Here is a 26,676-nt window from a genome sequence, read left to right as displayed (position 1 = left end):
ATCTTTCTGCAGGCTTGTGACATCTTTGCATAGATTACACTCGATTTGGATTTTCAAGGTGGTTGTGTGTGGGGGGGGGGGGGTGGTGGGGGGTGTGGGTGTGGTTTTTTTTTTTTTTTTTTTTTTTTGCCACAGTGCTATCAGATACTACATTTAATTGAGAGTTGATTCTGGGGAATAGCTTGATTAATACAGTATACAGTGTAAGTGTATGGTTATGTGGAAGGTGAATGAACGCATCTAGCTGGTTTCAAAAAGAGTTTTTATTTAATTAACATTGGTTTGATTGAAATTAACTTTTTCCATGCAAGCTTGAAGTTTGTTTTGAGGGAGCATTTTAAGGAAAAAAAAGAGGAAGCATTATAGGTGGTGATGGGGAGTTCCAGGTTTGAATTTGAAATTCTCTTAGAAAAACTCCGAACTTCAAAACTTGGTCATGACTCTTGATTAGTTATTTTAAGACTCTTTAAATCTTAGCAATTTAGGATCTGAATTTGAGAGAGCTAGGCATGCAGGAAGGTTTAATGTATGTGATTTACTGTTTTTTTTTCACTCCCATTGCATGTACACAACCATGTGTAGGGAAGATTATTCAGACTACAGACAATGTGCAATGACCCCTATTGGTACAGGCACAAAAAAGATCTTGTAGAAGCTCAGATGCCATTAGTTCCTTGACTATAGGAAGTAGTTAATCCTCATTTTTCCATCCACGTTACAACAGTGATCCAGTATCTGTTTTACCTATCTGCAGAGACAGTCACGTCTTTGTTTGCCAAAATGCTGTTTTAACATGCTCTTCATGGAGAGAGTTTGGCCAGTGACTTGTCCTTTTTTGTGGCTAGATTTTTGCCACATGTTAAATAATTTCATCACGTCTGGGGTGGGGGTGGGGAGCCTGCCTGTATAAAACTAATAATAATCTTTGGTCATTTGGTATCTTTGACGAGTACTTACCACATTCGGGTGTTAAAATTAACTTAGAGTAAGCTCTCTAGCCAAAGTCATTGTACTGTTTCTGGAACTGTGGAATCATTTTGGGTACCATTGTTGCACTACTTTTTTCAGGCTTATGGTATCAGGTGAAAGTTCCACATCAGGTCTTACCTAAATGTACATTTAAATAAGCTCTCAAATGATATATTATTCAGACTCCAGACACTGATTAAAACCAATAATAATCTTTGGTGTGTAGGAAATATTGCCTTTTTGGGGGAATTTTTTCATAATTACTGGGCAGTGTTCAGCCAGAGGGGGAGTTCTAGTAGTGGAGTCCGTTATGTTAAATGGAATTCTAAGGTCAGGATTTTACCCTTGAAGTTTTCCAGATATCCTCATGTAGCTCTTGAATCCCTTTGGTTGTACACACACAAAGCTAAGTCACATGAATACTCCGGATTGTGAATGCTCCGTCTCCTTAGACAGTTTACTCTGCACTCCACAGGCTCTCAGGCCTCCTCCTCTGGGAGTTGGATCACTTTTTAGGCAAGAACATCAACTTTGGTTGCACTGAGCTCTTAGAATCATACTAATCAGATTGTCTCCTCTCAAATGAGGAAGGGAAGTTTTAGTAGAGCTTCCCTACCTTAAAATCACAAATCATGGCTTCACCCTTCTTTCTTTCCCCACTCTTTTTTTCCTCCCAGGAGATATAGGAAGATTAGTTCCACTTTTCCTAAACGATCTGAAGCTTGTAGAGAAATTAAAAATTCTGCCAGTTCTCTTGATAATATCTTTCCATGAAGGAGTAAGTGGCTGTGATGTTAGACTAAATTCAATCCAAGATTGCCATGTGTAGGAAGTTATAAAGAGTAATTTAACTGCTTCCCTTGTATTCAGAGTTGGATGTTTTGTCTCTTTCATTGTAACTCAGTAGACTGTCATTAACATTTATTTTAAAAACACTGCTGCTACTTTCTGGGTCTCGCTCTTCCAGTGTCTAACACTGAATAGAATTAACTTCTGAATTTCCTCACTGACATTTCTATACGCCCCTGAGATGTCACTCTACCACTTTCTATAATTTTATCAGAAATAATGTCTTGTGGTGAATGTGTGAGGAAAATTAAAAACCTATAATTTGACCGTGCACTCTGCGTAGGCACTAAACTTTTAAAACATGGCATTAACAATGTATGGAAAACCAGTCGTCATTAAGTGGGTTTTGGGTTGTTTCCATAACATGTTTAAAAATGCACACAAATGTTGCTTAACCTGACTTTCTAAGTAACTTCTCTCTCGCCTCATTTTTATTGTGAAAAGTGTATACCTGCCCAGCCTCAATGCTGCAGCTATAGTCTGTTAGGGTCAAAGAAAAGTTTTATGTCCACACAGATGATGGATTAAACCATTGAAATGTGAAGAGCAGGGCTTGACAAACTACAGCGAAATCTACTCGCCAGCCCTGCACTGCGCATGTGCGCACCACCGGTGAATGGAGCAATTGGCTGAAATCTACTCGCCCCGGGCGAGTAGATGCACTGATTTGTCGAGCCCTGGTGAAGAGGGAATATAAATCAATATTTATGGCTCCTTTTTTGCTGTTTCTGAATAGTTCAACATTTTAATTTTTTTTTTAAAAAAAGGCCTTTACCTTTAGGAGGCCATGTTAGCAAAGTGCTATCACGTTAAGTCAGCCAGTCAAAGCCGCAATATAGCTAGATAGAAGTAGTAGCAAAGATAAATAGTGTAATGTATCTGCACAGGGCTCTAAGTATACAAAATCTATATTCACATCTATATCTGCAAAAATGAGTCATGGACATATGCATTGACATCCACAGATGTGGATACCTTTGGATGTAAAGTGGCTATCTGTAAATTTTCAGGATTCTAGATAGAAAAAAAATTTGTATCAACATCATATCAGCAAAAATGAGATATATCTTCAGATTTGCAGGGCTTCTACTCCTTCTGCTGAGACATGAGTTGTCACAATTTCGGTTGCCTTGAGCCATATTCTCCCTTAAGGGTCAATCCAAGCCTACAAGGTTTCCCTCTTGTAGGCTTCTGTCTCAGATGTTAGCACTTTTGGGCACAGACCCACTTGTCTTGACCCAGATTTTTCCAGGCTGCACAATCCTTGAGCAAACTTTTAACATCCCTAGCAAGCCAGAATACATAAACAGGCAAATGTCTGTGTTTTGCTTTTCTCAAAAGGCTGCAATGTACAGTAAAACTCCAGTTGTCTGGCATCCAGTGGTCTGGCACTCCCGATAGTCCGGCAGCAACTGGAACCCAGAAGTGCTCCGGCCAGCTGGATAATTGAAGCTGCTGTGAGGCCCATGGGCGCTCCCGGCTGGGAAAGGGAAGGGGAGCAAAGGGGAAGGGGATTATACCCGCACTGGACCCCCTGGCCGCGACCTGCACTGCGACCGGCCAGGTGGTGGGGAACAGCGGGGTGAGAGGTGACCCTCTGCTGTTTTGCAGGAAGGCGGGGGAAGCCCCGCGCCACCGCCGAGAGTTTCCGGGAGGAGAGTGGGCTCCCCACTGACTCTCAGACTGCAGTACTATAGTTATCGCTGAGCAGGGGGGGTGAGGGTCAGCGCTGTGGGACCAACCTGGCAGCATCCCAGCTGCTCTGCAGCTTCCCCAAGTCCGCCGCTCGTCAGTTTCAGCAGAGGAGAACAATTTTTCCTCCCTCCCACCCTTTTAGATACAATCCTGGTTAAGGAGGTAATAGAATAGTCAACTAGCTGATTAACTGATGAGCAAAAGCTTATAGGCTAATGCTATAGACTCCCCCCCTCCCCTCCCCGACAACAGCTGCCTGGGTATTATAGGATAGTTGATAAGAATTCACGAGGTTAATTGACTATTCAATTAAACAATATTTAACATTCCTAATCCTGGCCCACAATAATACATAAATCATTCACTTAATACAATGTACCCCACAGATGCTTAAACTTAGTAAGATTTCCTACTTACTCATATGACAGATATGACAATTTTCTGAAATGTGTTAATAAAAGCATCTGTTTGAGTTACTTCAATAGTTTTCTTAGTTTAAAGCAGTGCCCCTCACTGGAATGAAAAAAAAAAAAAATTAAAAGTGAGAACAAAAAAAAAATTCTGGGATTTGCCACAATACATGGGCTATCATGAACAGTGTTAAAGAAACTTCCAGTTGTCAACTTACCCATAAGTTTTATTGTTTCTCATAACCGAAAGTGCTTGTTTTATTGGATCCCAGTAAACTATTCTGTTTTCAGTAAACTATTCTGTTTTCTTTCTCATAAAATTGGGTGACTAAGAAACAAAATGGCAGCTTAAATTCAATGTAAATAAATGCAAAATTAATGTACATTGGAAAACATCCCAAATTATATATATAAAATTATGAGATTTAAATTAGGTGTTACAACTCTAGTGAAAAGTCTTGGAGTCATTGTGGATCGTTCTCTGAAAACATCCAGTCACTGTGTAGCGGCTAAAAAATTAATGCTAGGAATCCTTAGTAAATTGATAGATATGTATGCAAATGTGGTCTCCCCATCTTAGAAACATATATTGGAATTGGAAAAGATACAGAAAGGTGCAGCAAAAATGATTAGGGGTATGGAGCTGTTTACGTTTGAGGAAAGATTAAGACTTGGGCTTTTCATCTTGGAAAAGAGGTAACTAATGGGGAGGATATGATAGAGGTCTATAAAATCATGACTAGTGTGCAAGAAGGAAGTGAGTATTTACTTCTTCACATAACACATAAGAATGACCATACCGGATCAGACCAAAGGTCCATCTAGTCCAGTATCCTGTCTGCCGACAGTGGACAGTGCCAGGTGCCCCAGAGGGGGTGGACCGAAGAAAATGATCAAGCAATTTGTCTCCTGCCATCCTTCTCCAGCCTTTGACAAACAGAGGCCAGGGACACAATTCCTTACCTCCTGGCTAATAGCCTTTTATGAACCTAACCTCCATGAATTTATGTAGCTCTTTTTTAAACTCTGTTATAGTCCTAGCCTTCACAGACTCTTCTGGCAAGGAGTTCCACAGGTGTGAAGAACTTTTTTAATTAGTTTTAAACCTGCTACCCATTAATTTCATTTGGTGTCCCCTAGTTCTTGTATTATGGGAACAAGTAAATAACTTTTCTTTATTCACCCTTTCCACACCACTCATGATTTTATATACCTCTATCATATCCCCCTTCAGTCTTCTCTTTTCTAAACTGAAAAGTCCCAGTCTCTTTAGCCTTTCCTCATATGGGACCCCTTCCAAATCCCTAGTCATTTTAGTGGCTCTTTTCTGAACCTTTTCTAATGCCAAAAAATCTTTTTTGAGGTGAGGAGACCACATCTGTACGCAGTATTCAGGATGTGGGTGTACTATAGTTTTATATAGGGGCAGTAGGATCTTCTTCGTCTTAATTTATATCCCTTTTTTAATAATTCCTAGCATCCTGTTTGCTTTTTTGACTGCTGCTGCACACTGCATGGACGTTTTCAGAGAACTATCTATGATAATTCCAAGATCACAAGGGGTCACCAACTGAAATTCATAGGCAGCAGGTTTAAAACAAAGTATATCTTTGCATAACTCTCAGTCAACCTATGGAACTCCTTCCCAGAGGATATTCTGATGGTCAAGATTATAACAGGGTTCAAAAAAGAGCAGGATAAGTTTATGCAGGGTCAATGATGATTAGCTGGGCTGGGCAGGGATGGTGTCCCCAGCCTTTGTTTGCCAGAAGTTGGGAATGGACAACAGGGGATGGATCACTTGACGATTACTTATGTTCATTCCCTCTGAAGCACCTGTCATTGACCACTGTCAGAAGACAATATACTAGGCTAGATGGACCTTCTTATGTTAATTTAAATGAGTGCTGCAAGCACTAATCTATTATTTGTGCTCATTTCCAGTCATCACTGAATTTTGAAAAGCATTCTGAAAATTTATCATGGACAGAGAATCGTTATGAAGCAAACCGCAGACGACACAACTCTTCAGATGGGTTTGATCCTAGTATTGGGCGTCCTAATGGAGGTACAATTTTGTTTCTCAAGAACCACTTATTCAGTGCTTTTTGTTTAAAGCTCTATGAAACAAGCTTATACTGTTTTTACCTGTGCACATTCTCTCCTTTCTTAGTAAAGCATTTAGTGTTTGCATATTGTTACAAGGCTTAATCCAGGAATGGGGAACTTAAGGTCCACAGCTGAGCTTTGGTACCTTCCTGTGTGGCTGGAGCATAACCGCCGTCTCCTGCTACTGGGTGGGGGAGCCTCAAGCCTTGTGGGCTGGATCAAAGCAATCTGTGGGCCACATCAGACCCACAGGCTCTGCCTGTTGGGGGGAAGAAGTGCCTCTGTGTTGTTTCTCTCCCTCGGCTGGGGGAATGGCAGTGGAGGGGAAGCTCTGTCCTTGTGCTCACTTGCAGGCTCCATCCCTGTTGTTTCCATTGGCCAGAAATGGTGACCAGTGGGAGGGAAGGGGTTTGTATTTGCAAGCACAGGGGTGCACAGAGTCATCTGTCCATCTCTCCTGTCTCCCTAGGAGCTGTCAGATGGTGATGTAAATTCCTGTTTAACCAACTAAATGTAACATTTAACCAGTGTTAACCACTTAACCAGGGTCCCATGGAATGGTGGGCTTGGCTGGACTCAAAGGCACCCCTGCACATGGTGCAGGGGGCTGCTCCAGCCCAGCCAGGCACGCTGTGCCATGGACTATTCTGGCCAAGCTGGGCCAAGTCTACCATGGATGGGGGCTACTTGGGCCGGGCCTGCTGTGGTGCAGGCAGGAAGCTGCTCTAGCCTGGCCAGGCTGTCAGTTAAACAGTTAACAGGTTACATCCCTAGTACCAGGTAGGTGCCCCCTCCCACCCAGACCCCGAATGCCAGCCTGTTCCTACCTCCTGCCCAGACCCTCTGTCTTCACCCTGCTCCCAGATAGCCCCTTCCTCCACACTAAATCAATCATTTACCTCCGTCCCAGAGCCTAGGTGACCCCCCACAAAAATCTACTAGTGCCTGGTCCCCAGAAGAGTTATTCTGGCCTTGGGGGTAAATCCTGAGCCTTGGCTGGCCCTCTCCAGTCCCCCTTGAGTAGGGCTTTAGCATCTTCTCCCCCCTGCTTCTCAGTTGGGGCCGCGTCTGAGAGGTTTTTTTCCTTCTCACTTTTGGGGGTGGGGGGAAAGGCTGTGTCATTGATGTGGAACAGGGATTCCCCAACCAAAAAAGGTTCCTCACCCCTGGCTTAGTCCCCAGGAGAATGGACGGCCATACAAGGGGTATGTGATACAAGAACAATTCTTTCAGGGCATGAAAGATAGCCTAGGGTTGGTTAGGACAGGGTTCTCAACCTTTTTCTCTGAGGTCCCCCTTGACAGGCTATTAAAAACTCCAGGGCCCAGTGAGGGCGGAGGAAACCTTGGGCATAGGCATAGTTTGACATCAATGCGGGGGAAGGGCCAGCAGATTCAAACAGATTCAGTACATTGGCGGGGGTTCAGGGAGAGAGTGACAACCATGCCCCTGACTCATCTCACCAGGCCACCCAGCTTCTCTAAAAATAACTCAAAGGTGGAGGCTTAACTCAAAACTTGAAAACAGCTTAGGGGGCAGTTAGGGGCTGTGTGCAGGCAGGGGAGTGGCTAGGGGCTGTGTGTGGATGGGGAGGGGTAGTTCAGCATGCAGGAAAGACTCCGAATGTAGGGAGGAAGCCTATTAAGGGTGCTGTACTGAGAAGGGCTCTCCTGTGGGGTCTGCTAGCCATGGAGTCAGGTCTCCACACCTGGATGGTTCTTACCAACTGCCTCTGTAGAAATAAAGATGGCTGTGAGCTGAGGAGCAGCTTCAACCTCAGGACAGCAGTAGACGAGAGAACACAGCTTTTGCCTCCTGCGAGCACCAATCAGAGCAGCAGTTTCCCTGCACTGCCTGGCTCTGGTTTCCTGCTTCTGATCTGGCCAGTAAGGAGGCATGGAGCTGCCCCTGGGACTGCTGTTTTATTGCCCTTTTTGGAGGTAGGAGGCAGTGCCTTTCCACGTTCCCAACTCTGCCAATCGGCTTAGGGCTTTTGCTTCAAGGGGAGAACTAGGGCTTGGGGCTACAGTATTCATCCACATGCCTCCTGGTTTCAGCCCTGTGGAGGGTGCTGGGGATCAGATCCTGGGTTTCAGCTGTGAGGCCCTATGGCCCCCTTGAGAGGGCTTGTGAATTTTCAGTTGAGAACTGGTTGGTTAGAAGGGTGAGCCACTGAATGTATTGTATTGTTCTTTTGAAAAGGAGCAATGTTAATACTAAGCTAGTGTGTGCTCATGTCTGTTGCAGTCTACAGCAGATTAGGGGCCTGCAAACATTTAATAGTCAGACCAAACTCCTTTGAGCCATCTTGCTCTGAAACTGAGCTTGTCTTAGTACAGGGTAGAGATCCTGCTCTGCTTGCCTATATGAGTTAACTTAGTGTGTTTTTTTTTTTTTATCATTTCTAGAATGAACTCAGAACATTATTTGGCTCGTGCATGATTTTTAATTTTCTGTATCTATTTTACAAGATAATTATTTACAAACTTCTTGTAATTATACTTTTTTAAATTTAAAAATCTAAGGACATTTTGGGAGAAAAGAGAAAAATGGTTGGCGTTCGCAAGGCAGGAATGGGGCAGAAAATGTACACCATCGAGGGGGAGGATACCATGGTGGAGCTTCCCGCGCTCGAAACAGCACTTTCCACTCTGGAAAAAGCCAAGGACTTCTGCATGAAAATAACATACCTGACAATGAAACTGGGAAAAGGGAAGACAAGGAAGAGCCCAAGCAATTTGAGGCTGAGGATTTTGTAAGTTACTTGTAATTGTAATCAACAAGGTTGCATTGTTTTTGCAAGTGCCTTTTTCTCCATTATGCAAGCTACTTTGAGGTTTCATCAGAGTTCATCTTGTACAGAGATCACCTTTTCCATAGGTAAGAGGGTACTAGTGGTTTAGCCATGAACATGTTTCTATTCTTGCCTCCTTTTATTATTGTGCTTAGTACTCATTTAATTTGTTTATAGATGATAGTTTTGGGATTTAGGTCTGTTCCAAATCTTCCTCTACAATATTTTACAGTAATTTACCCTGGCGAGTACTACACAATACAGTCTACGCAACTTTTTCAGAATTTGGGAGTAGAATAACTAAGTAGTCTTTCTGACATATAGAAATTCAGGCTGGAAACCACCTCTTGAGTTTTGAAACCTGGGAATTGCAGGATGTAAGAGTATTTGAGCCTTCTTGCTCTGGATGACCAACATTTTTCTCCTCCTTTGCTGGATGGCCCCACAAGATGGGATTGATTGCAGTGAGCAAAGCTCATTATGAAGAAATGATGAAGAGGTCTTAGGCACCAGAAGCAAACAGTACTTTTCATTTAGCAAAAGTATTTCTCTGTTTTAGAAACAAAATTGGGCCTATCCTCAGTGCTGTCTAAGGACTGATCTCCTTTGACAAAAGATCTTGCATTTGAAGTAATTTTAGTGTGATTCTCCAATATAAAATTTACTGCAAATCAGTCTTGAAATATGAACCAACTAAGCAATATTAAAAAAAATCCCTTTCCTTTCAGCCCTCTTTGAATCCTGAATATGTGAGAGAACCAAACCAGAATAAATCTTTAGCAGCAGGTGTGTGGGGTAAGTACTTTTGCCTGTTTGATAGAAAATGTAGGAAAGGTTTGGAGATGCATGAATGTGTTTAAGGGTATAACAATACTATTTTGTGCAAAACACATACCTACTTTGAAGTCAAAAGGACTCTAAACCAGCAACAAAAATTATTACAGGTCTAGGAAACATGACCTAAGAGGGAAGACTGAAAGAACTGGGCTTGTTTAGTTTAGAAAAGAGAGGACAGAGGGGACATGATCGCAATTTTCAAATATCTAAAAGAATGTTACAAGGAAGAGGGTAGGAAAAATTGTTCTCCTTGGCCTCTGATAATAGCACAAGAAGCAGTGGGCTTCAATTGCAGCAAGGGAAGTTTAGGTTGGACATTAGGAAAAACTTCCGAACTGTCAGGGGTGGCTAAATTGCCTGGGGGATCGGGGTTGTAGAATCTCCATCACTGGAAATATTTAAGAGCAGGTTGAAGAGACATCTGTCAGGGATTTTTGGTGAGGGGTCACTCCAAGATTTTGGAAAGTGGTCAAGGGCCATGATTTTCTGTGAAGATTTGGGGTCTAGGATGGAGGTTGCGTACAGAAGGATGCATGGGGTAAGGGACTTAGGTGCAGAAGATGGTGTGAGGTTTGAGAGGGAGTTTGGGTGAAGGAAAGGGTTGTGACCTGGGTCAGGGGATTTGGGTGCAGGGTCTGGGCGGATGTTTGGGTGTGGGAGAGGATTCTGGCCTGGGGTAGGGGTATAGGAGGGGGTACAGAGCCTGTGGAAGGGAACCTGGGAGGGGCTGGGGGATGTAGAGGGTTTAGATGGTGACCGGAAGGAGGGTGTTGGGGTGTAGGAGGAGGCAGGCTCTGGCTGGGAGGTGCTTACCTAAGCATCTCCTTGCCAGCATCCTCAAGGCAGGCTGAGCTCCCTGCCTGCTGCAACCCCAGATCACTTAGAGCTTCAGGCTGTTCCGTCCATGTGACTCTCAGCTCCAGGAGGGAGAAGAGGCTTGTGCTGCCACCATCCCCCAGGCCTATCTCTCAGCTCCTGTTGGCTGGTTTCCAGCCAATAGGAGCTGAGGATTGGGCTAGGGGTCAGACGACCACACACAGCCTCCCCCTTCCTCCAGAGCAGAGATCCATAGGACTGCACTTTAAACCTGTGGGAGCTGTGTGCCTGAGGGTCCTGGCAAGGTGGTCTGCAGGCTGGCTCTGGCTCCTGGGGCCATATTTTGCCCAGCCCTAATCTAGATGTTGCTTGGTCCTGCCATGAAGGCAGGAGACTGGACTTGTTGATATTTTGAGGTCCCTTCCAGTTCTAGAATTCTATGATTCTATATTAAAATGTAGTCTTTTCCTTTATGAAAAAGTGCCTTTTGCCTACAGTTATGTAACAGAACACTCATTTGTAAGCACTGGCATTGTCTGTACACTTATGGTGAGAAGGCATCTTTTGGTCAAGGGGGTTGCTAGAATTTGGTCTCCAGGCAGGACACATGATGAGGAGGGGACAGTTGATTAAGTGTCGTGACTGCCAGTGAGAGATCTTATATAAGAATACTTCTGGATCGGTCTTTGAAGAGATGTTTGAAGTAAGCTTTAGAGGGAAGTTCCTTTATGGAGGTCTGGCAAGAGGCCTAAGGGATAGCTGCCTATGGGAAGATTGCATGTCTCTGTATCTTGCTGAAAGTTGGAAAGGCTTCTGGTACCTGGGAACAAGAACTTTGAGTCACTGGGCTTGTAATCTGTTTAGGGTATTTTTATGGCTTTGAAGCCTGATCTGAGGAGAACTGAATTGTAATTTGTGCTTTACAGCCGCTCTCCAAGTTACGAACCAACATTTCGTCCGTAACTCTTAAGTGTTCGTAACTCAGATCCCATAGAGTTACATGGCAACCGCGCTGTTCGTAAGTGCGGATCGCCGTTCGTAACTTGGATCTGCATTTACGACCGCTTTGGTCATAAGTGCAACTGGTCGTAAGTGGAGGTGGTCGTAACTCGGGGAGCAGCTGTATTTTACTATTTCCAACTGCCTGCCAGCTTACAGTTTGAGCTACAGAAAATTGTTCACAGTAACAGGTTGACAAATACAGGAAATGCCTGCTGTTTGAAGAATAAAAGTTTGTGTAATTTAAAGGTCTGCCTTTTTTAGGAACAGCACGTTCTGTTAAACATACATAAAAGCTACTATTTAGAAACAGATTTATTGTTGGCAAAGCTGAAACCTGAGAAATGAGCGCTGTTCTTCAGTAGTGTGCTCGTTTGCTAATTCTTCGTTACTTTAGCTGTTCAGTTTCACATCTTTTAGAATGCGACACAGGCCAAGATTTTAAAATAAGTTCCTACAGTTAGGCTAGTAAATTCTTTGGATCAGCTTCCACTTTTGAAAATCAGCCCACTTATATATCTGTCCAAAAAGTCAGCAAGTGTTTAATTGTGTAGCTAAAGCAGAAGAGGTTATAGCAGAGGTGACCAAACTTGTTGGCCCCCTGAGGCAATCTGATGGTATTCAGAAGTTTGAGAGTTGGGGCTCAGGATGTCTGTCAACTCCTAGGGAGATGCCTCGTGGTTTGGGGCTTCAGCCCTGCTCCTGCTGAAGCTCCAAGATCCCTACCTTCCCTGAACAGAAGTCCCTATTCCACTACCCCACTACAATGCAGATGACCCGGGCTCCCTCCTCCAGTCTGGTAGGTGGAAAATGGGGGGAAGGCTATGCAAGACTCTCTTCAATGGTAAAAGAGCTGTATGCTGCTAGCAAGCCACAGTTTGGCTACCCCTCTAGTAAAGCTAATACTAGAACTTGGCAAACTTAGTAGCATCAATAGGACAGGAGACAGTTCAGTTCGATATGAAGAATAGGATTTCCAAGGTGTAGGCTACAGTCAGATTGATCTTAAGAAAGGCAAGAAATAATTTGCCAAACACATGAGCATAAATTACAATATGATAACTTGCTGTTGCAGTGCATTACTTGATTTTAAAGGGAAACGGGAGCTTTCATACCTCATTACATTCTTGCACTTGCAAACTTTTGGAAATCTTAAATTGGAATAGGAGAAAGCTTCAAATTAACAGAAAATTAACCTGCAAGACAATTGGAAGGCTAGCTCTGTTTAATACTATGTATTAAAATCTAGATCAACATGGAATATAATTTTTGTTCCATTATTTTTATTTAGTTTGTAAATATGGCACAAGAGATTATTCCATGCTCTGAATGATTTCACATCATACTAAATTCTACAAGAACAAAATATTTAACTGTCATATGACAGAGTTCAATTAATTTACTAATACTCACCAACAATAAAAATAACAGCATAATGATTTTACTTTTAGGTAGCTTTTACTAGTGTATTCCATTTAAACAGGTTTTGCTGATGCTACTCTTACTTTCCATGTGAACACTTAGGCCATGTCTACACTGAGAGATTGTCATGTTTATTAACATTGTTTTTTTTTAAGCACCCAATTTTGTAAAGTCGAAGATGCATGTCCCACTGTGCACAAGTTAGAGTAGTGAAACTTTGACAGAGATGCACTGTGTGAGTAGCTTATCCCACAGTTCCTGCCACCTCTTTGCACTCTGGAGTAGGCGCCCATTGCGTGATGGGATAAAGATGATGCAGCAGGTGGTTCTGGGTATAGATAGCATCCCATAATACACTCATTTCTCTCCCCTCAGCTTGAAAGCAATGGCAGACAATCTTTTTTCAGGTCCATTTTTCACTGGTCACTCATGCAGATGCCATAGCAGAGTAAGCCTAGACCTTGTTCAGCTGTGAAGTGCTATGGTGATCATTGCAAACACATTGCGTCTATGCTGTGGAATGTCCAGAGCCTAGCCAGGAGCTTCTGGAGTGAGGAATAATGTGAGGGAGGCCATGAACAGACACCTGTATGAAACACTTGAATGGAGCAATTGGCAGATGCTGGAAGCAAGTTGATCTTAACAACAAATCCTTTTGACACAGTGGAATGTTGGTTCTGGTGCTGAGACGCTGGTGGGACTGCATAGTTATGTAGCTGTGGGACAATCAGCAGTGTCTGTAAAACTTTTGCACATGTAAGGGCACTTTCATGGAACTTCGCAAATTGCTTGCCCTTTTCCTGAAGTGCAAAAATATTAGAATGAGACCCTCTCTGACAGTTGAGAAGCAAATGGCTATAGCTTTTTGGAAGCTTGCAATGCCAGACAGGTAGCTGTCAGTTGGAAATCAATTTCCCTACTCCCAATTAACAGAGGGCTGTTGTGATCAAGGTAGCCAAGTCAATTAATATCTTCTGCTACAAAGGCTAGTGACTATAGAAAACATGCAGAATGCAGTTTCCCTAACTGGTGGGGTGATAGATGGAACGTACATCTCCATTTTGGCCAAACAGTACATAAATTGCTAGTGGTACTTCTGATGGTGTTGCAGGTGCTGGTGGATCATAAGGACCATTTCACTGACATAATGTGGGATGGTCAGCAAAGGTGCATGATGCACCATCTTTAGGAACTCCTGTCTCTTTAGAAAGTGGCAAGATGGAATTTTCTTCCCAGACCGGAAAATTACCGTCAGTGGCATTGAAATGTCAACCGTGATACTTGGGAGACCCAGCTCTTCCCCTGGCTCCTATGGTTCATGAAGCTGTATACAGGCAGCCTGGATTGCAGTAAGGTAGTGTTTCTCAAACTGTGCTCCGCAGAGCCCCAGGCTCTTTGAGACCTCTCCAGGGACTCCGTGAGGTTGACAAACTGGAAATATTGATCGGTACAGTACATACAATCAGTGGACCGCTGGGGCTCCGCATAAATTTTTACGCATGTAAAGGGCTCCGGAGCCCAAAAAGTTTGAGAACCGCTGCAATAAGGAGTAGTTCAACTATCAGCTGAGCAAGTGCAGGATGGTGGCAGAATGTGCTTTTGCATGTTTAAAAGGAAGGTTTTGAAGTTGATTGACTAGGTTAGATCTCAGCAAAAGCAACATTGCCCTTGTGTCAGCATGTCGGGTGCACCACAATATCTGAAAGTAAGGGGGAAAAGTTTATTCTAGAATGGGTGGTTAGGGATGTTAAAAAGCGGCTAAGTGACCATGGAACTGCTGAAATTCTTATTGGCTACATGCTTCAGGCTCTGGCTCCTCAAGTGGCAACTGGCTCCCCTGGAGCTTTTAAGCTAGCTCCCTGTATGCACTGGCTCCCACTTGCAGTCCCACTCCTAAGGAGTTGACTGCCACCCCTTGTTGCTGTTTATCATAGAGGCAGCAGTGTGGGGTGACAGCTGGCTCCCAGCCCAGCTCCCTAGGAACAGGGCTGGAAGCCAGTGTGTAATCTTAAGGTCATGCTTGTTGGTTAACCTTTTAAATGGTTATACTAATACATCCCGGGGGAGGGTCAGTAGATCGCCTATCCACTAATTATGAGCAGCCAAACACCAGGGCAATAATGAGAGCACATTGAGGGGCACTGCAAGTCAGAGATTCTTTGAAAAACAGCTTTGTGAATGGCCAGACAGCAACAGGATAGTCATTCATGTTGCTTGCCTGTAAACCCTGTAACACTTCTCTTCCTTCCCTTTTCCCCGACCCCCCTCCATGCAACACAACTCTTAAAGATACTGTTGAAAAAGCATGCATTTTTATTTAGGGAACACAAAACAGACAGGCTACGTCTACACTGCAGGCTTCTTGCGCAAGAACTATTTTGCGCAAGAGTTCTTGTGCAAGAGCGCATCCACACTGCCATGTGCTTTTGCGCAAGAGCATCCATGGCAGTGTGGACACTGTCTTGTGCAAGAAAGCTCTGATGGCCATTTTAGCCATAGGGGTTTCTTGCGCAAGAAACCCCTGTTGCCCGTCCACACTGCCTTCTTACACAAGAGCTCTTGTGCAAGAGGGCTTATTCTTCGTGGGGAGAGGAATAACTTTTGTGCAAGAAGTCCTCTGTTCCGATGCTTTACTGTAAATTTACTTGAGCAAGAATGCGTATGCAGTGTAGATGCTCTGCAAGTTTTTGCGTAAGCATTCTTGCGCAAGAAGCCTGCAGTGTAGACGTAGCCACAGAAAAGGAGTTCAGTGCAGGAGTTTCAAGAGGAGTGTAAGCAAGGGCAAGCAGCATATTACAATCCCTCTGTTAGCAATCACTGATGTGGGAATGATGGCCTTCTGTTCTGGAAAACATCCCTATGGATTGAGTGGAAAGCTACCCGTAACCCCCTTCCACATTCTACGGTGCCTGGGAGAGGAGGCTATGGGATTTGGTGAGGAGGGCATGAGCTTCAGTATGGCCTGTAGGGGGCTCTGTGTTTTCTCTGCCTCTCTTGTGACTCAACCACATGTGTTGGCAACTCTGCTGCTCCACAAGCCTCAAAATCTTCTGAGTTTGTGTTCTCTGCACATGCTCCTTTCCTCACACTTCATTTGCATCTCCTACAGCATCATTCTCTTCTACGCATGTAATTGTGCCCTGTCTAGGCAAGTGGATTGCGTTTGCTCACTGAACATGTCATCTTGATTATGTTTGGATCTGTGCTAGCTGAATAGCTGGAGGAGCCGGGGAAGTGGGCAACAAGCTCATTGTTGCACTTGCTGTAATGAAAAAAGTGAAAGGCAGACTTTAGCCTCTGCGTTTTACAGTGGCTAATCTCCTCTAATCTCTTGGCATAAAAAATGATTTTACATATGCAATAGGCATGTGTTATGTACAAGGCCAAAGTTATGCTTTTAAGCACCCTTTACGTAGCGGGAGCAGCTAGACTCAGTTTGGTGGCAGACATGGTAAGGAATGGGTCTTTTGCTTCAACTTTGAAAGCATGCTCGACACAGTGCCTGCAAATAGCAGCCCCTGTAACTAGTCAAGTGTCTGCGTTTGTAAAGGGAGACTATGGTGGCAGAATCTGCAGTTGGGGAGTGAGGGTCCTGCAGTCACCATGTGTTTTCCCGCCTACTTGCTTGAAGAGTGCAACTTTCCTTTCTCACAGGAGCTTGTCGGGGACAAAGGGGACTGGGTGTGACCACAGAGCCAGGGGCTCAAACCATATTTTGTTGGGGATCAGCAAATGGATGTGTACTGCCACAGTGGCATCTGTTACATAGCTTCCCTTGGGCAATATCAGTCTTTTCCCTATTGTGTGATTTGCAGTGGATGCTGGACATAATGTGACCTTATGCTGCAATGCTTGTGTGCATAGTGGGGGGAGATATAGCTCAGTGGTTTAAGCATTGGCCTGCTAAACCCAGGGTTGTGAGTTCAATTCTTGAGGGTGCCATTTAGGGATGTGGGGCAAATCTGTCAGGAATGGTACTTGGTCCTGCTGTGAGGGCAAGGGACTGGATTTGATGACCTCTCAAGGTCCTTTCCAGTTCCATGAGATGGTATATCCCCATATATTATATTATTATGCAGTGATGCCAGATCATTTACTGCTGGCTTGGCATGGAAAGGTGTCTTGCTGTGGAGGACTGAATAAGGTAGGCCTCGCCAGAAAATTTGTGAGAAGGGTGAAAATACTTCTATGAGAACTTAATGAAGATGTGCAGGGAGACACATTAATAAATCTCCAGACACATTAATAAATTGTTTGGGAAGCCCCCTCTGGGTAGGCAGAGTGGCCACTATTGGTCTCACCCAATTGCCTTAACCCACTTGTAGCATGATTAAAAATGCAAACTCACAAGAAGTGTCCTCCTTGCCATCAGGGCCTATGTCTTGGGAGGAGGGGATTGGCTCCAAAATTATGAAAAGGTCCCAGCTGTTGATGAGATTGGATGCTCTGCTTACCTGTTGACCATTCTCCTCCTCTTCCTCCTCCACACTGTCCTCCTTTTTGTTGCCAGAGGCTGCCTGAAGAATCTCTTGGGAGGAATCGACAGGCAGTTTTGGGAGACTGGTTGGGTCCCCCCCTAGAATCCCATGCAGCTGCTCATAGCATCAGCATGTTTGCCTCAGTGACACAGACCATCTGTTTGCGTGCTTTGACTTCTGGTATGCCTGTATGAGTTCCTTTATTTTCATGCAGCATTGTTGTGCACTCTGGTGCATCGTTTTTCCATCTGCCCTGTGCAGTCTTGGCATAGATAAATGTTTCTTTTGCTGCTTCATAGTTCTGCCTGAACAGATTCCTTTCACACAGAGGATCTCCTGCACACTCCATGATGGAACTCATTTATGGCCTGGTCATTCCTGGTCAGGTGTGCTGCCTGCTCTGAGGTCTGCTCGTCATGCTGGCAAAACGAAGTGAAATTGAGACTTCCCCAGGCCTTTTCCTGTGCACCTGGATAGCACTAGAGTTGAAAGTGCTGGCAGAGTGATCACATTGGAGCACTGTGGGACGACTTCTGTGGTCCAAGAATGTTTATTTTCATAGCGCTACATCTGCAGTACCCTAAAGTTGTCTATGCAAGATTGAATTTACCATTATTCTTTGTGAAAAGCAAATACACTTTAACAGCCCTTACAGCTGGTGAAATGTGCTTGGTGGTGTGGACCTGTTGTTTAGAAAATCAACCTAATATGGCTAAGTTTGACCTAAAATCATATTGTAGACCAGACCTTAATATGCACTAAGGAGGGCCTGTTTGCAGTTTAGCATCTTCAGGGAGTCAGTGTGGAATAGCTTTTTTGGCTTTTAAATTCATACTTTTGCTTTATTCTTCACTAGCTTGTCCATGTAGATGAGTCCTAATTTAGTTTCTCTAATAGAAATGGTACAGTAATGTTTAGAGTTGAAAATAGTCTAATCTTTTAACACGAGTTCCAGTAGACTAATTCTGTGCAAAAGACTGTGTGATAATTCCTCTGTATAAATATTTCTTGCATTTTATAAAGAAACACCATGTCTCTAAGCAAACATGATTAATGATCTTAAGTGCTGTCTTTCTAATGAAGTGTCTCACCCCTGAAGTTGATAGTAAATACAAATAGTGTATGCTAGTGTATGCTATTATATTTTCCACATCTGAGGCATGTTGAAGCAAAATAACAAAAACACTTGAAACAGGAAATGAATGAGATACATATTGCTTTGTATCAGACTGCCATATTCTTCTTCGAGTGCTTGCTCGTGTCCATTCCAGTTAGGTGTGTGCACACTGCATGCATGGATCCCACAGCTTTATTCCGTTGGGTCAGCAGTATCTGTTGGGCCAGCTAGGGAGCTCCCTGGAGTGGCACCCCTATATCGCTGCATATATACTGCTGTTGGTCCTCCACCCCCCTCATTCCTTCTTATGGCACGTGACGGTAACTGAGGTGCTTGACTATGCAGTTATTCTATCCCTTAATCTTCTGTAAATAGTGTTAATGTTAGTTGTAGTTCCTTAGCGTAAATCGTTTTACCAGTTCATTGTTATACATAGAGGAGTTCCCCTTCTTATCTCTCTCCTCCTGCGGAGGGGATTCCTGGACTGCACGGTTTCAAGCCATGTGTGAAGTGTTTAAAACCTGTGCCCAGCGGTGACCCACGAGACTCCTGCCTGAAGTGCTTTGGAGGGGGCCATCATACGGACAGCAGCAAGATCTGCAAAGGCTGTAAGCCAAGAACAGAGCAGGAACATGATTCCTGTCTTAAACTCATCCTCATGGAGTCCACTCTACAATCAGCAGCATAGGATGCAGCACTGCGGGTGCGCAGCACACCGGCTTTGGTGTGGGAACCTTTGTTTACTCCGGGTCATACTGAGACAGTCCAAACCCTCAGCATCAGTCCTAGTCTCCAATGCCAAGTAGGAAGAGGCCACTCAGGGGGCTGTCCCCTACCAAACATAGCCACAAAGTGCACCATGGTGATGGGCGCACAGATATGACAATGTGTCAGGTGGCTCCCTTGCTGTGTTGGCACAAGTTGAGCTCGACACATGAGGAGAGTCCAGTTCTGGTCATAGTGATTGAAGACGTCTGGAAATCATTGATCCCCAAGACTTTCCATGTGGGTTGTGATCTCATACCGTTCACATCTCCTCTGGGCCCAGACCCAGCAACTGGCACAGCACACCCTGGACCTTCCATGGTGTAGGCACCAGCCCAGCTGCTATTACCGCACCATACGGTGCAGTCTTGCTCTTTGGCACCAGTGCGTGTGCTGACATCGGCACAGATAACAGACACCAGCACCAACATTGCCTCCCACACCAGTACCAGCATCTGCACCCGCCTTTACTGGCCCTGGCCCCATCCCCGTCTGTGTTACCCGTTCCAGCAATGGTGTCTACTTTGGTGATGGCATCTGCACAAAGGCTCCCGTTGGACCCCCAATCTCTGTGGGGTTGTTATAGCCCTCTGCACTGGGGGGGTCGGTGCAAGGAGCTCTTCCAGTACTGGCAGCGCAGGTTGCGTTATTTACAGCCTTTGCCACCGTCTGCGCTCTCAATACCCCCTCCAGCACTCACCTACAGGAGAAAGCAGGTGATAATGGCTCACCACAGATCATTGCACCTGTCTCCGGCACCATCATAGTCATTGCTGTGGTCAGCTTTGGACTGCTTGTCTGAAACAGAGGCTGTGTTGCTTTGCTCAAAGGCCTTTTCATATAGATCTAGGTTGTGCCATAGCTCCTAATACTGGTACCGTTCCCAGCACCCAAGCCTGACAGTACAGAATACATGGCTGCTCCAAAGGCAATGACCGGCTCAGTGGCCATTTTGGATGCTGTGAGCATATCAGGCCTAGGGGCCACCTCCCCCCGAGACCCTCATTGGTAGCCACTCACAGGATACTCCTTTGGCCACCCCCCTCACTAGAGCCCCAGCCTCTGACACCGCCCAGTCATCCTACAAAGAGGCCACCAGCTGAGGTTAAGGGGAATCTGGCTCAGCCCCCACTGCTGGTCGCCCCACTACTGCAGGCATTGGAGCCATAGTACCAGGAGCTCCCGGTGATGAAGTCCTCTTCCTCTCCTGATGAGGCATTGGCCGACCCTGCACCCTTCCATGCCTGCAGTGGATGCCAGGGCACACCAAGATTTGTCAGCTGGCAACTAATTTAGGTGTTCAAGTGGAGAAGGTCACAGAGGACTCAGACCTCATAGTGGACATATTGACAGCTGATATCCCCGCTAGGGTTGCACTACCGTTAAACAAGATGGTAGCAAAAATCTCAAACCTTGTGGCAGACACCTATCTCTGTACCACCCACCCAAAAAGGGGTGGAGAGGCTTTACTTTGTCCCTTAGTTGGTACATGCACACCTTTATGTGCACTCAGCCCTGAGCTCCCAGGTAGTCCAGGCGGTGGGTCAAAAGGAGAGGCAAGGTCCACCTGGGCCTATGCCAAGAAGAAGGAACCTGAAAAAACTAGACCTCTGGGGCAGAAAGACCTTCACGGGGCCTACAACTGCATATCACAAATCAGCAAGCAATGCTGAGCAGATATGCTTGTAATACATGGTCTGCTGTAGATAAGTTCAACGAACTCCTCCTGCAGGAGTCCAACAGGGGTTTGGTACCTTGTCTGATGAAAGCAAGGTAGTTTCTCGTACAGTGCTGCAGGCGGCTCCAGGTGTCTTGGGTTCTGCCTGAGGTCCAAAATACTCTGCAAGATCTCTCTTTTGAGGGGGCTGTTCTTTTCTCGGAGCAGACTAACTTGAGGCTTCACAGTCTCAAGGACTCCAGGGCTACCCTGAAGTCTCTGGGGATCCATACCCTGGCACCTCAAAGAAAATCCCTTCACCCCAGGACAACCCTACAACTCTTCCAGCAGTTCTTCAGACCCGATCGGGGCAGAAGGAGGGGTAGGAATAACACAACCACCAACAGCAGGAACAGGCGTAGGGGGTCAAGTTCGGACTCTGAAAGGGGCTCCGCCCTGCCTCCCAACCAGCAGCACAAGACTTCATTTTGAAAATATGCCTGAGGATGGCCCAGATGCATTGGATGCGGGTTGGGGCACCCATCTCTCAAATTTCAGGACTCCAGGTATGTGGTCCCCCAGGAAGAGCTCCCTTCATAAATGTCAGGGTGGTCAGGCTGGCCTTTCAGGTGTTTCTTCCCAACTTGAGGCTCAAAGTGATCTCCGTGCTGACAGATAACGTGGCAGCTACGAATTATATCAACAAACAGAGTGGAGCTCATTCCTCTCCCCTGTTCAAGGAAGCCCTACTTCTGAGACCTGTGCATTTCGCACAGGATTCACCTGGAGGCGGCATACCTTCCAGAGAATTGCAGTGTGGGCAGATCATTCAGGGCCCACAAGTGGTCCATCAAGATGGACGGCCTGGAGGGCGTTTTCCAGAGGTGGGGCTGATCCCCGTCTGGATCTGTTGGCCTCCCAGGAGAACAACAAATGCCTAAGCTATTGTTTGTACCTGGGCCAGGGGATAGCATCTCAAAGGGACTCCCTACAAGTGCAGTGGTTCCACCAGCTCCTATACACTTCCCCTCTTTCCCACTACTGCACAAAGCCCTCCTCAGGATCAGGAGGTTCAGAGCTTCAGTCATCACGATAGCACCAGCGTGGCTCCGCCAGCATTGGTTTCCCCCACTGCGCAGATCGCCGGAACCCGGCTCTTCCGGGTTACAATCTATTCGCCACAGGTGAGGAGATTGTATAATTTGTCGAGCCCTGCTCATGTCTATTCCAAATCCCACCTGCCTCCCCTTCGTTGGAGGACTCTGGCAAGAAGAGACTGAGAGGTGGAGGGCCAGCAGTGGTATATATGTACCAGTATAGCAGCATCACTCCAGTGGGCTCCCTGGCTGATCCAATGGATACTGTTAAGGGAAAAAAGCTCTGGGATCCATGCACGCGGCACGCGCACACCTAACTTGAATGGACGTGAGTGACACATCTCAAAGAGCAACAGTTACGAGGTAAGTAACCGTTTTTTCTTCTATTCATGTAGGAGAGTTGTTCCTCTAGTCTAGACTGAGCCATAATTTTGGAGCAAATGCAAGGTTGCTTAGCCCTGGCCAATTGTTGATAGAGTAGAGGGAATCTCAGCAGCCAAATAGCTTTTTATATGAATACGGAGATGTAAAATTACTGAAATCAAACACTATTTCTAGTTTTGGATTAACACAGTAATATACATGAGAGAAAAAAATGGTTGTCAACATTTAGCGTGGTTTCTCAAGGCCATTGGTAATTGTGATGAAGTGTGTCTTTGCCCACTAAAATTTATGCTCCAATCTGTTAGTCAATAAGGTGCCACAGGACTTCTTGTTGTTTAAGTAACAATTCACAAGTTTTAATCCCCCCCTCCCCCCCGAGTTACTAGCAGATCAGAGAGTGAACTGAGTGAACTCAGTTCCTGATTTCCAGGCCTTTTTTCTTTGCCCTGGACTACATTGCCGCCCAACATTGTGTATCCTGCAACATTAGGGAGAGAAGGCTCATTCTCTGCTTTATTTTGCTTTTGTTTCTGTATAGAATATCCTCTGAATCCAAAATCTAGATCTCCAAGAATGCTGGTAATTAAAAAGGGTAGTACAAAAGATTTGCAAATATCTGGATTCCCTATAGTAGGAGGTCTTCATTCACAGCAAGTCAAGAATGGAACTGGTACAAGTGTTTATAAAGGATTGGTCCCTAAACCTGCTACTCCACCTGCAAAGGTAAACTTGAACTGTGTTGGAAATATGAATATTTCATCTGTAAAATGTGCGCTGACTTTTATGTCTCATATCTGGGAGTGCTAGATGTTCATGTAGTATTACCATGTTTAAGTAGTTTTATATTTAAAAAGTAACTGAATCTTCTTCTGGATTGTATTTACACCATTCCTGTTTTTGCTACATCTTTTTGAGATAGGATGATATGAATTAAACAGTGTATTCCAGGTGAGATTAGAAGGGACACAATTGATTTGTGTAATCTACTCTCTAGTTGAGAGAGTTTGTGAGCAAGCGAGTCTCTGTCCGTTCAAGAGCTCCTCTTAAACAGTAAGAGTTAGGAACACCAAATGTGATATTCAGCTGCTTCTTACCATAACTTAAAGCAAGGTAAGGTTTTGGTTGTGTGGAAAGGGGGTGGGGAAGAAAGAAGCTGAAGCACACACCCTTCCCATGTGCATGGGAATGCATAAAATCACACAGAAAAGATAGTCACCAACCAGGTGAAAGGGACTGGCTGGAGGCATCCCACTCTCCTTTTCTTCCACCTCCCCCAGTCCGGGAATACCCTATCCCTGAGACTCCCACCCTCCAGATGCCCTTTAGGGAGGACGCCCCTCCCTCATTCGAATGGGAACGTTGCTGGTGGTTCAGGGACTGAGGGGGAAGTGCACAATTTGATCCATTTATCAGTCTGGCTGGGGAGCTCAGAGGGCAGATGGACCTGGACGTGTCCCAGCTGGGAGACATACACTCCTCCCTGGTGATGCCTGCTTGAACTATAGCGGCCATGGAGAGGCGCTTCTCATTTGGCCCCAAGCTGTTGCAGTGCGAGGGGGGCTTGGGGTAGTCCTCTCCCACGGCATCCTACATACTGAACCCCTCATTACCAGTCCCACCCCAGTGCAATTATTTAAATGAAAAACAAAAATTGAGTTAAGGACACGAGCAACACCAGGTAAATACTATAGTGTGAATATATTATCAGTATTTTTGTATCCAGTCCTTTAACCCCATTAATATTTTCCTTTCTCCCCCATGTATGCAATAGAGGATTTCATCAAGTTGTCCATAATGACATCCTTGTCATTTTTTTCTCCCGGGTGATTCTAGTTAAATTTAGAATCCACCAGAGTGTATGAATAGGTTAAATTATTCCTTCTCATTTGCATTTCCTTGAATGGGTGAAGAGTGAAGGATCTTCACAGGCATTCCATAGGATGTAATTTGGCTTGTAGTACTCACAGTAGAAGTTTGATTGACATTGAGCTCAGAGTCAAGCTGCACTATGTCAATTTGTGGGGCTGACAATTGAATAAAATATTTTAAAAACTGAGTATTTTCAGTTTCTTAAATACAGAATGTAATAGCCATTTTAGTCCCTTTCCAAAAAATAAAGCCATGGATTCATTCTTTCTTCAGATATTTACATGCTTTTTATGTAATGGAATATCAAGTTATTTGAGGGTGAGTAATACTATTGACATTTTAAAAAAATATTGCAGCACTAAATATACTACAAAATATTTCACACAGCTTTTGAATCTGATTTGGTCTGTTTAGATAACTAAAAGAGCATGGTGCTGGTTGAACTTCTTTGGTACGGGATTCTGGTCTGGCGACATCTGTGATATAGCAGGACCATGGATGTTGCTGGACTAGAGAGCCCTAGAAGCCTACCGGCAGGGAGTAAGGCTAATAGCCTGAACTGGCCTATAGAATAACAGTGTTCTGTTTTAATCTTGTAGCTTTTCCTGAATAAGCACATGCTAGCTAATGGTTTTATTTTTCATTTAGCCTACACAATGGAAAAGCCAGACAAAAGAAAATAAACTTGGGACTCCATTTCCTCATGAATCTTCATATGGTATTGGCAACTTTAATGCTTTCAAATCATCTGCCAAGGCTTTTAGTGTATCGCAGAATTCAGTGAAAGAGGTATAGTATTTTTTTTCTTGCATCAAATATCTTTAAAATCAAGTTATTAATCTGAATAACCTGCTATACAGTAAGTAAAAACGTGTAGACAATGTTATAGCAGTTTTGGGCCCATGATATTAGATGCAAGTTGGGTGAGGTAATTAAACTTCACCAATGTTACATGCCTTAGGTTGACTTGCAGCCACTGCAGTATCTGCCAACTATCTTGCTGATTTGGAAAGGGAAGAGGTGCATGGTTTAGAAGACATTGTCTAAGAATGTTGAACATAAAAATTGCTGATGGTGTTTACCACCTTTCAGAGGCAATACTCGAACTCCTTCAAAATCTGACATGAGTGGGTACACACACAGAATGCCTCCACTACCCATTGGTAGTGGGGAATTTTAATGTTCTCCCTACCGTATTTTACACTACATTATGTAAGCATAGTAAGTAAGTCTGCTGGTTTCTAGATGCAAGTGAAACTGCAGTAGGTGTAAATTTTTACTTCTTGCTTAATAAAAGGAACTTCTGTCTTGTGTTCTATCTTGTTTTTAACTTGCAAACTTTTTACTTTTTCTCCTCTACACATTAGTGTAATAGGTCAAATTCTTCATCTCCCGTTGACAAACTTAATCAGCCTCGATTAACGAAGTTGACAAGAATGCGCACTGATAAGAAGAGTGAATTCTTAAAGACATTGAAACAGGATAGAGTTGAAGAGGAGCATGAAGATGAGAATCATGTTGGGGAAGAGAAGGTAGTTTGTGTCGCCAACTTTTGAGAGATAGTCATGTTAAATCTCAAACCAAACATATATTGGTTTATTTGGTTGTAATGAGACTTTCACTTTTTCTGAACACTTATAACTGGGGGAAAAAAACTTGTCATGACAGAACTTACAGAAATATAAAGTGTAAAACAATGTCAGGTTCCTAAACCTATTTAATATTAGGGAAAGTTTAATTATCTTTTAATGTTCCTACTTGCTGAGGTATTAAAACACTCTGTTTCCTGCTATCATTTAATCCCTCTTTATAATGAACATTTAAATATTAGGTTCCTTATGTTTTTTTTCTTCTTTTAGTGATACCTTGGTTGGCAGTGTGTGAAATTATATATTGTTACACTTATGAAACGTGTAGCTATTCACCTATGCACAAATTCTCGACTGTCCCCATGAATAGTCTCATTAAAACCTCTCACGTATTGTTCTGCAGTCTTAGGGCATGTCCACACTTACAAGACTTCAGTCAAAATGTTAGGTCGACTTACAGCCCCTGCAGTAATTACTGAAGTGGTTGATGTCCCACGGAATCTCTTTCTGTCTGGTGTGCATTATCACTGAGTTTCCACTGACTGGAAAGGGGCATTGTGTGAGGCTGAGAGCCAGGGCTTGCATCTATGCACAGCTCTCCTCTGAGACTGATTGTTCCCTAGGCTTTGGGCTTCACCCTCATTAGGGCTCTAGCTAAACAGCTTTCTTGTCAATTTCAGGGCTCCATGCTGGAGTCAAGAAATTGACAAGACAGCAAACCCCCAATGTAAATAGTTGCTCTAACTAGATAAGCCTGCCACCTCATGGTTGTGGAGTTATATTGGTGTAATAGGGTACTTACATTTGTGGGACAAAGTTG

At 44.3% G+C, this 26,676-nt stretch overlaps 1 protein-coding gene across 6 annotated transcripts in view; it reads left to right on the top strand.

The window, feature by feature from the left end:
• The window catches only part of GPBP1 (GC-rich promoter binding protein 1), a 78,884-nt gene that overhangs the window by 40,603 nt on the left and 11,605 nt on the right, over positions 1–26,676 (top strand). For 5 of the 6 annotated variants that reach the window (XM_075932415.2, XM_075932414.2, XM_075932412.2 and 2 more), the window contains 6 exons: positions 5,868–5,991; positions 8,558–8,787; positions 9,555–9,621; positions 22,937–23,121; positions 24,916–25,056; positions 25,635–25,799. In XM_075932415.2, coding sequence (XP_075788530.1) covers positions 5,868–5,991; positions 8,558–8,787; positions 9,555–9,621; positions 22,937–23,121; positions 24,916–25,056; positions 25,635–25,799 — 912 coding nt within the window. Of the gene's footprint in view, positions 1–5,867; positions 5,992–8,557; positions 8,788–9,554; positions 9,622–12,161; positions 12,278–22,936; positions 23,122–24,915; positions 25,057–25,634; positions 25,800–26,676 lie in introns of those variants that run through there. The other variant, XM_075932416.2, reaches the window with a different exon arrangement.

The sequence above is a fragment of the Pelodiscus sinensis genome, chromosome 6 (genome assembly GCF_052426305.1).
Source record: "Pelodiscus sinensis isolate ZL-2025 chromosome 6, ASM5242630v1, whole genome shotgun sequence".
Classification (NCBI taxonomy): Eukaryota; Metazoa; Chordata; order Testudines; family Trionychidae; genus Pelodiscus; species Pelodiscus sinensis.
The sequence above is the reverse complement of the archived record's forward strand: the minus strand, read 5'-3'. Positions and strand labels throughout refer to the sequence as shown.